At 29.8% G+C, this 12,731-nt stretch overlaps 1 protein-coding gene across 1 annotated transcript; it reads right to left on the bottom strand.

Annotated features, from left to right (window-relative positions):
• Positions 1–482: 482 nt before the first annotated feature.
• Positions 483–9,758, bottom strand: LOC119680372 (probable low-specificity L-threonine aldolase 2). The gene is made up of 5 exons (XM_038093151.1): positions 9,507–9,758; positions 5,468–5,542; positions 1,703–2,105; positions 1,300–1,436; positions 483–896 (listed from the first exon to the last, which is right to left on the bottom strand). The coding sequence occupies exons 1-5, from the start codon at positions 9,712–9,714 to the stop codon at positions 574–576; spliced, it is 1,146 nt and encodes a 381-aa protein (XP_037949079.1). The 5' UTR covers positions 9,715–9,758; the 3' UTR covers positions 483–573.
• Between the last annotated feature and the right edge of the window lie 2,973 nt (positions 9,759–12,731).

Genomic DNA, 12,731 nt, shown 5'->3' with positions numbered 1-12,731 from the left:
TTTTTCCCTTTCTCCAGATGTACATTCGCAATATTTAGGTTGAACACTGACACACATAGCTAGGTTATTGAGAGAAACTCGGTATTCTCATACTATTGTAGCTGTTGCTTTTACTAGAGATTTAATAGCAGCTTGGTTGTCTGAGAAGAATGCAATATTTATATCGGGGATCTATTGCACAAAACCCAATCTAATTGCAATATTAGAAATTTATTTTGAAACAATAATTTGCGTTTTCATTCGTTGACCAATTAGCATATTCCATGATTAATTTATAATATTCAATCAAGTGATATTATTTCTTATATGTGATTATAGGTAAATAATTTAGAAAGTTATAGAAGTAAAAACAACTGATAAAATTGAGATGGAGTGTGTTATCACTCTTATAAAACATTTAAAATGATTATTATTTGAAAAAGTTATTAAATTATTTTAATTTATATCATTATGCTGATGTAATAAATTTTAAAACTCTTCTTAATTTTTAATGCAAAATTTATTAAAATTAGATACAAGTTACAATTTTTAATACATTTTTTAATGTTAAAAATTTTGCATTCAATACTGAACTTAAGCAGTGAGACTGGAATCAAATTCTTTGATGACATATGTCAGCTTTTTGATAAGCATATCAATATCCTTATCCGTATTCTGGTGATAAAATACAGCACGTGCGTATTTCCAATTGCGGGAACTCATCTGCACAACAATACCCACTTTTCCAGCCTCATCTGAGGTGACACCTTGCTCCAATTCCTCAGGTTTTATCTCCTTCAAACGTGAACAAAATTCATTTGAGGATAATTTCGAATTCAATATATCAATTAGGAGAATGTTAGTCTGTACATTTGGTAGATCAACGGTGAAGTTTGGACTTTTCAAATTATGCACAGCTAAATAAGATGAAAAAGAAAATATTATTAGTTTTGAAAAATAATAATATAAAATCAAAATAAATGCATTTAAGAGCAGCGAAAATTGTTAAAGAAAATGCAATAAATTTTCTCAGTGCATAAAATGTTTTACTGCATCTAAAATGCACGCTGTACACTTTCCCACTAAATAGCGTAATGGCATCTAACAATTTTTGTAGTCACTCCTTAAAATGCAACATTTGTTGCAACTACAATTAGGTGCAGCCATTTATGTTCAGATGAGGGCTCATATCTCATGCGATGCATGAAGGCATAAGAATTGCAGTCAACAATTCACAGAAAGTCATTTCTTTCAATTGCCTGCCATTTGGAGCTTTGTTGTTGCTCATAAATATTCAAGTTGACGAAGTCGTTTACCTACCTTCAGCTACACGTTTTGTCCTTTGATGATCACCACTCAAGCGTGGCACAACTGTCTCAAGTCCCACTAAACCAGCGGCAGCCAAAATACCAGCTTGACGCATGCCACCGCCCAAAGCCTTGCGCAAACGGTGTGCTCTATAGGAAGTGAGGAAAAAAATTTTAAAAGTAAAAATACAAAACAAAAACAAAAAAAATTAGAAACGAAAAAAGAAAATGGAAAACTTTTATTTATGGAAAAACTGAGAAAAGTTAGCGGTGTAAGGTGTAAGGAAACCCGCACTGCAGTCTAAAGTTTCAATTGTTTAACAGACTTTTTCGTTCTGTTGACTTGTATTATTTTAATACATTTTAATTCAAAGCAATAAAAATATGGTAAGTGATTATAATTCAAGGGCACTCACTTTGCAATAAAAGCTTTTGAGCCCATTAACACTGAACCCACTGGTGCTGAAAGTCCTTTACTCAAGCAGTAGCAAACGGAATCAAAATCACGCGTTATACGCGCCACTGGTATTTTCAGTGCCGCTGCTGCATTGAAGATACGTGCTCCATCCATGTGCAATGCTATCGGACTGTGAGTTGCAGCAGGATCTTTGACAACTTTCACTAGCTCATTTAGCCACTCAAGTGGCAGTACTTTGCCTCCGCACATGTTATGTGTGTTCTCGACTGATACCAAGCAAGTGATGGGCTCATGGCAATCGTCATAACGAATCTTGTTTCGCAATTCACTGAGACTGAATGTACCATCGACTTCATTTTTAATTGTGGCTAATTGAACTCCTCCAATTTGTGCTGCTCCACCTGTAAAGTGAAGGATTCATAAGTTGAATATATATAAGCTGATGAGCGATTTCAGTTTTATGCAATGAATTGCTTGCGCTTTTGTGCAGGTGTAAGCGCAAATATGAATTAGGGTTCTTCATAAGTTTTCAGTTAAGATATAATGGAAATAAAATAAATTGCGTTTTAAGGTCATTTTTAAGACCATCTAAGATCAAATAGTTTCCTTTTTTTCAATTAGATATAAAAAAAAATAAAATTGGATATTAAATAAAGTATTTAAGTCTCTGTAGGATATACACAGACAACTTTATGAACAGAGGAAAATAACCTAAGACAGCTGGAGTGAGAGCACACTCTGCAAACCCATCAGTTTGAAAAAATAGGAAATGGGTGGCGTAACTAAACCACAGATTCGTCAGTTATATGATGATGAAGATATTTTCGAACAAAGACCAATCTTCGAAGATATTTTGCTTTCATATATAGAAGACCAGATGCGTCCAAGGCCAAGAAAATATTTAATTTTTATATTTGAACTAAAACCAAACACACAAATAATCGTGCAAAATTATTAAGAGACGCACCAAAGGGAAATATGTTGATGTCAAAATTACAAAGAAAAGAGTAAACAAAAGACTAAAATCATGTGTTGAGCAATTGTTTTACAAGTTTGTTCGACAATGTTTTCGAAGACGACTTTTCCAACTGGGTATTTAACATACATACAATTTGATGAACACATACAGACCAAAGTGAAATAAAGAGAGCGTTACTCGACACTTACAGAGTTGCCAGGCAGTATCCTAACACATTCAATAAAAAAGGCACTATATCCCTGCTATTGTTATATTGAAACAACTGTTAAACGCATATTAATATTTTTACCGAGCATTTATCGAGCATAAGATAAATACTATTAACAGTGACAAATGTAGAAAGTGTAATGAATCGAGTGTTACAGACACTCTGTTATATCTTTACTGTTTTAGGTCGGCTCTTTTCAAATTTGAATGTAATTCTTTAAAACGACAATTTTTAATCGATTTAACTTCGACTCTGATATTCGACTGAACTATTAATTCAAGTCCACACACATCTTAAGGTATATGTACCGCCTCTGATATATAAGGTCTATACAAGGTTTCGACAAGTTAGCTTCACCTTCCCATTCAGCTGCATAACACTTTTAAAAAGTTAATAGTAATATAATTGTGGAATTAGTTTATTTATTTTTGTAGTATCGAATAAGTGAGGTCTGTGGGTGTATACCAAAAATTGAATATGATAGCATAAAACTAACAAGGGATTCATGATCAAATTTCCTCGAAGACTGTCATATTAAATGATAATGTTATGTCTTAATGTAATAATTGTTATTTAACCTATTTAACCTATAATAAATATTCATATTGTTTTCTAATTATTGCTTATCCTCTCCAGAAACTGAAACATTAAATTTTTAAATATATTGATAGATAACACATGTTTAATGTAACCAATAGTTTGATCCAAACATTGTTGTTCTAAGAATCTGTTGTTAGTTTGGGAATAATACAGTTAATCTTGAAATTCAGCTCCTTTTTGTGATTTATTACAGTAAATTTTTCATTACATACTTAATTTATTAAATAAACAGTTATGTTCGCTTAGAGACAGATCACAGATGGTTAACAGTTCGATTAAAGTATATATCAATCATTTTCTTTGCATCTCTGTCAGTGTTTCCCAAAGTGGGGCCTATCCACCGTGGGAGGGAAACTTGATAGCTAAAAAAGCCAATTTAATTAATCTTAATCTTTAACATTGAACTTAGACTGACTTGACGTCCTGATATTAGTCGAACAGTCCCGATTTTGGGCATGTTTTGCCATTCAAGAAGGAATGTAGGAGTGAAAAAGATAACAGAGATTATTTTATTAATGAAGTTAAATAAAAATAAAGGCATAAAAATTCTTTAAAATCTAGCATGGAACATACTACGTTCGGAAACGCCGGTCACAATCCTTAAAAAAGTATTTCCTAAAATCGAACGTTTCACAAAGTCTTTTATCAACTTTTGTATAACTTTTGTATACACAAAATAAAATAAAAAGTTTTAAATAAATTAAAAAAAAATTTTCAGAAAATATTTGTTAAATTTTTCTATATTTCGAAGTATTTCAAAATAAATCTCTATTTTCTCTATTTCAACAGTTATAGTCAACAGTTCACTGCAAATACTTCAGAACCTAACAAACTGCACTCAAACATACTAAAAGCTCTCAAAATTTTTATTTTAATATTTTATAACATTTTTTTTTTCAGTTTTTTTTTTTTGGATAAAGGAAAGTTCTTTAACTTTATTTTCTCTACAATAACTTCAATAAAACTTTGGTCAATATTGATCTAAATATTTGTACTACATACGTTTTCAATATTGACGTTTGTAATATTTTATTTCTAACATTCAATTATATTTAGTTGTGTGTAACTGCTATGTTGTGATAAGTTACTGTCTTATACCCAGCAAAAAATATTTATAAAAATTAATGGAAGTGATCCAATAAAGATATTTTAACGTAATTTGTTTCTTTGGAAAAAATATTATTATGTTGAAGCAGTGTACTTGAGCACTTTTACTCTCTATTCACTACGAGATTTCTTCAACACCCTTCTCTACACCTTGACTGGATTATTGTGTATCACATCATCAGACTAAGCAATAATTGACCTCATATCTGCATACCTCCCCGAGGAGCCTGTAACCATTCTGAGATTCGATAACGCGGTGTTAGTAAGTCTGTCAGTTTTCTTGAATAATTGCAATGCTTTATCCTTTATGTATTTTTTGATCGGATCAATCTTGAGGTCCATGAGGTCCATGAGGATGTCATTCATCCTAATGTAGCATGGTACCTTGAAAAGTCTTCTCAGAGCCTAGCTTTGTGCAATTCTCAGCTGGCGAATAGTAGTATTTGAATAGTAGTGCAACCTTACTGACCCATATTATGACGCTCGCAAGCTTCAGTTAGTTCACAAAGCCGGGGTATTATGGGTTTCCACAACTTCTGCAGTGAATGTTATGGGAAATGCGCAGTTTTTCTGCGTAAGTTTCTACACACCAATGACCAGAAGAAAATGCAGTAAACCTTACAGTGTTCACGCGGTCTCTTTTGATGAGTTCCGCGGATATATTTTTATTATAAGTAGTCCATGCGCGACATATTGACAATGTTATTCTATTCCTTTGTATTATACACAGAGAAATGTGGTCATTGTCTCTTATTACACGATTTCGTTATATTATGATCGTTAATGTTACACGTAATATTACTGTCACATTATAAGTACAATATCTCCTCGATATGACTGGTTTTATTGCTGGGCTATTTAATACTTACCTTGCTCATATAGGAATGTATGCGATAAATCACCCACAATTGCCTCTGCGCCGCGATGATGGCAGTGTACCATAACTGTAAAAAATGAAAAAAATGTTTTGTTTAAATAAAAAAATCAGTTCTGGAACAGACATAAATAAATAGAAAATACCATAAACTTAATAAAAATATAAAATAAACATAGACCAAAAGCAAAAAAAAATCATAAATTTTTTTAATGGAAATAAAGAATAAATTGCATGCGTATCAAAATTTATGTCCTAAAATTTTTTAATGCATTTTTTATAAATATATACATATATATATTTTATTAAGATAATAATATTATATTATTTATCATCATCTCGCATAAAACTGAATGTGAAGACAATTTGTCTTTCCACAATGTTAATACAATTATTCTTAATTAAAGTGAATGGAAAAATAGAATTGCCCTTCACTGAATCAGTTTCTGACTTCGGAATTCAAACCCTTCCTGAAATATTTCAGACTATTTTGATATAGTTAGGGTTCTTCATAGTTAATTTTTTAAATAAAATGTTTAAATATGAATTTTGAAATTATTTTAATAACTCTTTCCCATAAATGAGTCCCCATGTATTTCGACCCTGATGTTATAAGATCTTTAAAGTATAATATATCATTAGCGATTAAAGTGGAACTAGTGTTGATGAACTCAAATTAAGTCTTACCATTCCAATTAGATACTTTTTATCAGTTTTCTATAAGCAGAGTATCTGCTATTGCCATTAGTTATGATGCATCTGAGAAGGGAATACAAATAGGTTACTTTTAATTTGAAATATACATAGGTTAATAGGTTAGATCTTTAATTGACTGGTAAATCGTAGAAGAAGGAGCAGTGTCAAGCAGCTACAAAATCCTTAGAATCTCGAAACACCAAACTTCAAGCTGTGCGCAGCTGCAAAAACTTAATTGGCCCTTTATTCGGTAATACAAACAATAATAACTAGGTGTTTACAAACCTAGTTATAAGAGAGTTGACAATGTTGAAACTGTTGACAAGATTACAAAGAAGAGTACCTTATCTTTCTTTGAAATTCCAATTTATATATTCTAATTCTAATCTATATAATTGTATAGAATTGTAAATTCTGTAAGTTTTGAAGTAAAATATTTAGCGAATCTCGATTGTTACGAAACGAATACACTGGGTCTGAGTCTAGAACATGATATTATGTATCCAACTTGTATATTTTGTAAGTTTTAAAGTAAAATATTTATCCAATTCATCTACTCGCATCCCGCGATTGTTACGAAACGAATACAGAATCCTACACTGGGTCTGAGTCTAGAACAGGATATTATATATCCAACTTGTATATTTTGTAAGTTTTAAAGTAAAATATTTATCCAATTTATATACTCGCTTCCCTAGAACCCTACACTGGGTCTGAGTCTAGAACCTGGCTATATTATTAAGTTTATCAATAGCCTTGTATACTTTTGTAAATAATTTTAGGGCTCTGTCCTTGATATTTTGTATAACACAGTAAAGGTTTATTAAGTATAATATTTAACATTATTAAAAACCGAAGTAGCGGTATCAGACTATAATATACTTTTTGGTTTCCACAATAGACCCGACACAATAGACCCGACGGTCGCGGTGCTACATCTTCTAACAATAATAATAGTTTCCATATAAATCCATATAAGATTATAAGACACTATGTACAGATTTTTAAAGAGATAGAACTATAAAAGATAGATAGAACTAACTGTAAATAGAATATATTATGTATATTATGTATATATTATATACATAATATACACTGTTATGTATATTATATATATTTCGTATATATTTCGTTTAAATTTGTATTCCTTAAAAATATCATATAAATTATTTATGTATTTTGCTGTTTGAAAATTTATTGAAAAATTGTTTTAAAAATTATTTGGAGGTTTTATTTCGGATGCTTTTAGGAAAGTATTAAGCTTTTGCATATAAAAGCATGAATCGCAAAAAATATCCATAAGCGTCACTTTGCATGGCAGTAAATCATTTCCCAGCCATAAAATGTGTGAGATACTCGAATATTTTTAAAATTATATGCGTAGTTGGATGAGTTTTTGCATATTTTTTGCATTGAATCTATACGGAAGTAGAAATTGATATATCTAAAAAGTTTTTTATTAAATAATTGTGCGCATATAAATTGCGATTACGACTCTCATCTTAGCTTAACAAGCATATGCACTTGAGTTGCTTGAAAATAAATCTAACAGAATTTATAAAATTTCGTCGAATTACCTTAAATTTAAATCGACTCCATGCGACATAAGTGATATATTGTGAAAAATGGTTTATAGATAAGAATAACACATATACATATTATTTTCATAATATTTCACTTTTATTCTATTTTTGGTAATTTAATAAATTAATGATTTCTTTAATGAAATAATGACAAACATAAAAGTATGTCAACATAATAAAAGTATTTTTGGAAACTCTAAGTGACCAACATTATGTATAGCTCTGAATCAACATGAAATTATTTGAAGTCTACAAAGTGTGCTATCTAGATGGATTGTTTTGCAGTGCTTGTAAGATGGCTATTTGAACAGAAATGACATCACCTTGTTGCTCAGCACCACGATATCTGTGCTAACGGAACGCTACGAAATAGGTAGGCATGCTATGAGACTGGGTCTACCCTATAATGATTTTTTCGGGGTTGTAGCTCTGAGGATAAGGAAGAGACCGTACTCCATCTTATGTGTCAGTGTCCTTCTTTAACTAGAAGAAGATTAAAAATCTTCGGATCGCCTTTTCTCACCGATCTGACTGAGCTGTCATCCTGTAATAGGTAGGCATGCTATGAGCCTGGGTCAACCCTATAATGATTTTTTCGGGGTTGTAGCTCTTAGGATAAGGAGGAGACCGTACTCCGTCTTATGTATCAGTGTCTTTCTTTAACTAGAAGAAGATTAAATATCTTCGGATCCCCTTTTCTCACCGTTCTGACTGAGCTGTCATGCTGTAATGTTAGGGACCTGGCCAAGTTTATAGAACTGTCAGATTGGTTTTCCTTTACCTAATGGGGGAGTCGTTATCTTTTTCGGCGTTAGCTGTGTATTGATTTAAATCTATGTACTCGCCAATGCTATTTCTGTGGTAGCACAATGGGCCATCATTTGAGCTCAAATAGGCTTTTTGGTACACGAAAGATAATCAGTGCTTGAACTATTAATGAGACCGCTTGTTATTCTTATACTATAAAAATCTATATGCAAACACACAGTTTTTAAAAAAATGTTAGTATTTTCGAGACCTGTAGTAAAGTATGAAGCCATAGCAGGTTTTTAGTATAACTGGAAAAAAATTTCATATTTACACAGACTTGAGAAATATCTAACTGATTTTAATAAGAGTTAAGTAGAGAGTTATTAAATAAATTATTAAACTGTTTTGATTATATAAATTCAGAAATATGTCATATCTGTATAATTTTTATCTTTAAATTATATTGTGAAGAGAAGTATCTATCTTTCTGCTTTCTCCCTTAAACTGTCAATAGAAATTAAATTGGCAATATGAAAGAAAAGAATATTGGTCAACAATATAATAAAAATTTACATAACGAGAGATTTAGGATAACAAGAAATGGAAATAATATATTATCAAAACTATGCAATTAAAAGAGATTAACACATATAACACATTAAACATTATGTATGTTAAGTGAAACACCAGGACAAGGTAGTGTAGATATTACTTAAGTCGTGCTTAAATCCTGTTGCTATAGAGGCAAAGAATTGGTTTAGTTTATTACTAGTATAGTATTAAATTAAAATTAACTTATTTTCATATATTATTTTTTTTCATTAGAAGAAAATAAGCTACCACTTTACTTATCAAATATATACGTATATGTATGTATAATAGAGATAATTTCATATTTATTTTTTATTAATTATTAAAAAAAAATTAGTATTAAAAGGCCTTTAAGAGTATATTGTCATTGCTATTATTATTTAAATTTCAAAAAAGAAATATTAGTTAACTTACTTGCTATCAAGTTAGCCATTGTGCCACTGGGCACAAATAAAGCAGCTTCCTTATCAAAAAGTCTGGCTGATCTATCTTGTAATTCCTTAATTGTTGGATCTTCGCCGAAAACATCATCACCTACCTCCGCTTCAGCCATAGCCTGGCGCATCTCAGATGTTGGCTGAGTTACTGTATCCGAACGTACATCAACTGTGTAAGGTCTCATTTTGGCAATGATTCGAAATCTGAAGTCTAAGGAAAAATGTGAGTTCTTATATATTAATATATATACTTCATGAAACATTAATGAAAATTTGTTTATTTGATTTGATTGGATTTGATTTAATGAGTGGTACAAATAATTTTTAGAACTGATACTCTAGAGCCTTGTGTTCTTCTTTACTTTCGACAAATATTTTTATTATTTCATGAAAGTGATATTTTGGCTAAGATATGCTTTTAATATAACAACTGTGACTTCTCATGAATTTGTAAAAGTCTTTAAGGTTTCGAAGATACATTCTAGTCTCAAATTGATTTAATTATTCAATATTAAATTCGCAAAAGCAAAGGAATATGTAGATATGTTATTTTTTTCTGAAAGATTATGCATATATTACTATATTAATTTTATACTTAGAAAATGTTTATTAACTAATTTAGTTCCACTAAAAAAAAATTTTATTTAGCAATTTGTATTAAAATCAAATGTTTCGATACTTTACGGCCAGTCAACTACGACTTTCTTCCATTTCTATATACCATAAGTGTGGGTGTAGACTTGTAAAAAATAGTTTAGCTAATCAAGAAAGTATTTGAAAAATATATATAAGTATGTATGTATTGGCATAATTAGCATAAAAACAAGTATTAAGATATTTTATTTTTACAAAGTCAAATAGAAGTTATTTTTTGGTTAAAAGTTTTTTTCTTTATGAGAAACAGGTTTCCCTGTTTTTAACAATAATAAACTTTACCAAAATCAATAAAAAGTTAAGAAGAATAAAAATCAAGTTAAATATATATTTCGTTTAAGATGAGTAATCGTAAAATATTCGAAAGCTTCTGTTGTTTAAATATATAGGAAATAGTAACTGCTTATGGGAAAGTAATGTATGGTAGCATAATCTATGAAATATGAAAGATATTTATAAATTAAAAGTATTAGAGTATGTATATTTAACACAATTTCGAATAAATAATATAGTTCTACTCAAAAGTGTAGAGTAATCTTAAATTTAATTAATCGCCAGTTTATTTGTATGTCTATATATATGTAATGCTGTTTCTTATGTTGATTAGAGCTTCTGTATTCAATTTAAATCAGACTCTGTTATAAGGGTCTGCTCAATATCATAATAGGAATACAGTGTCATTTAAAATTTAACAACTATTTTCCTTCAGGTCATGGTCGCTCTAAAAATCCTTGGAATCTTGTCGATTCCATCTTCGGTTCCAATGTTTGTTTAGTGATATTGCTACTCAATCTTCTGAGAGTGTGACGTATCAGCCCTAGCTATGTGTCTATATTATATATGTAGTTATTACTTGACTTAGATCGAGCACCATAGATCGATATAGAATATTTCATGATGTCATCAAATGTTGAATATTAGAATTGGTTTGTGAAAGTGATATTTGGCTGCGATTCGTTGTTGTGAGTGTTTGACGTTTTCAGACCATATTAAATATGGAATCGCAAAATGAGCTAAATTGGATGTAGTTTGGGAAAGTTATAGTTTTCACTAGATTATAGTAGTAGTCTGTAGTATATAATAAATCTTCCTTTCTGTTTGTAGTGAATACATAAAGTTTCGTACAGTCGAATGCAATTTCGTACAGTCAAAATTTGAAATTTCCTAATTTTGAAGTTGGATAAAGCCCTTCAATCCTTATGGATTCTGGAATAAGCCTCATCCTGGATTTACTCTTATTTGTAACGATAATCTTGAGGTATAATATTGATTGCACATGATGTCCTCCTCAGTTTATAACCGAATCCAAAGAGAAGATGGAACATTGTATTCCGGGTTGACTTCTATAGGGTTTTTATACAAAAAGATTAGGCCACTAGACTAGAGGCTAGTGTGTCCATGCTAAAATAAACATATAATAAACATATATATTCATAATCTCTCAGCTGGGTAAATAGAGTTCATTGTATGCATCATCATAGAGATGATGAATGTATTATTGTCGAAGAGTTGACAGCGAATAATACGAAAACTTGTGCAAAGTTTTCAAGTTTAAGTTAGAAATTGGTATATAGTCCTTTGATCAGGTTTAACGTCTCAATTGTAAGCTGTCAAATGTCTTGTCATATATAAATAACCCCTCATACTTATGTTACATGTCGTAATGATAAGATCAAATTGACTCTACTTAGTTTCGTATTAATATATTTTAACAAGATCGATTATAGAGTGTTTAAAAATTTGTTCAATTTGCTTGATTAATATTGTTTCATTTCTGCATATAATTTCAAGTGTTAAATTTATTAAATAAAATTTATTGATAACAGCATTAATGCAATTTTTGTGTTATATATTTTGCTTATCATTCTTTTTTTTATTATCACAATATTATTAACACATAAATATGTTTAAACAAATTAGCGTAGCAACAAAGCCTCTTCTACTTATTCTACATATAGGTACTTATGTATGAGTAGTTGCAAATAAAAGTGGAATAAGTCTACATTTAAAAAAAGTCTACCTTAATAAAATTTTTTAATAGATAGAGCCATCCTACTTTTATATTTTAAAACAATATTTGTTAGATTATGTTTTATTTAAGAAGAAAATAATTTTTTGATGTAGAATAAACCGATTTTTATCAAAGTAGTTGTGAACGTTTTAAATAATTTTTTTGATAATTAATAATATATAAAATTTTATAATTTAATTTTAGTCTTTTAATGGTTTTTAAACATTAAAAACTGTACCACTTAATATCACTTAATAATTTATTTTATGTAAATATAAAATAAAGTTCAAATGCAACTATGAAATGTTTAATTTCTTTTAAAATCCCATTAATTATTGTTTCTACTACAAAACTATATGGAAATGTATTCTTGTTTCAAATTCTGTTAGAAATATTAAAAAATTTACATATATTTTTAAATTGCAGAAAAAAAAACCCTCAAACCTCTGAATATGTGAAAAATGGAATTATTCCACTTAGATTTGCAAACCACCTTTATTTGATAATTTCAAACATTGTAAATATGAACATTAATTA

Source organism: Teleopsis dalmanni, chromosome 2, assembly GCF_002237135.1.
Source record: "Teleopsis dalmanni isolate 2A chromosome 2, ASM223713v2, whole genome shotgun sequence".
Taxonomy (NCBI): domain Eukaryota; kingdom Metazoa; phylum Arthropoda; class Insecta; order Diptera; family Diopsidae; genus Teleopsis; species Teleopsis dalmanni.
This window is presented reverse-complemented; position numbering and strand designations above follow the sequence as displayed.

Excerpts from the sequence above, each read along its gene's own strand:
- LOC119680372 (XM_038093151.1), bottom strand. The coding sequence starts at position 9,714 with ATGAGACCTTACACAGTTGATGTACGTTCGGATACAGTAACTCAGCCA. Across the intron at positions 5,543-9,506 it reads AATGGCTAACTTGATAGCAA|TTATGGTACACTGCCATCAT; the intron begins GTAAGTTAACTA and ends CATTTTTTACAG. Across the intron at positions 897-1,299 it reads GACAAAACGTGTAGCTGAAG|CTGTGCATAATTTGAAAAGT; the intron begins GTAGGTAAACGA and ends CATCTTATTTAG.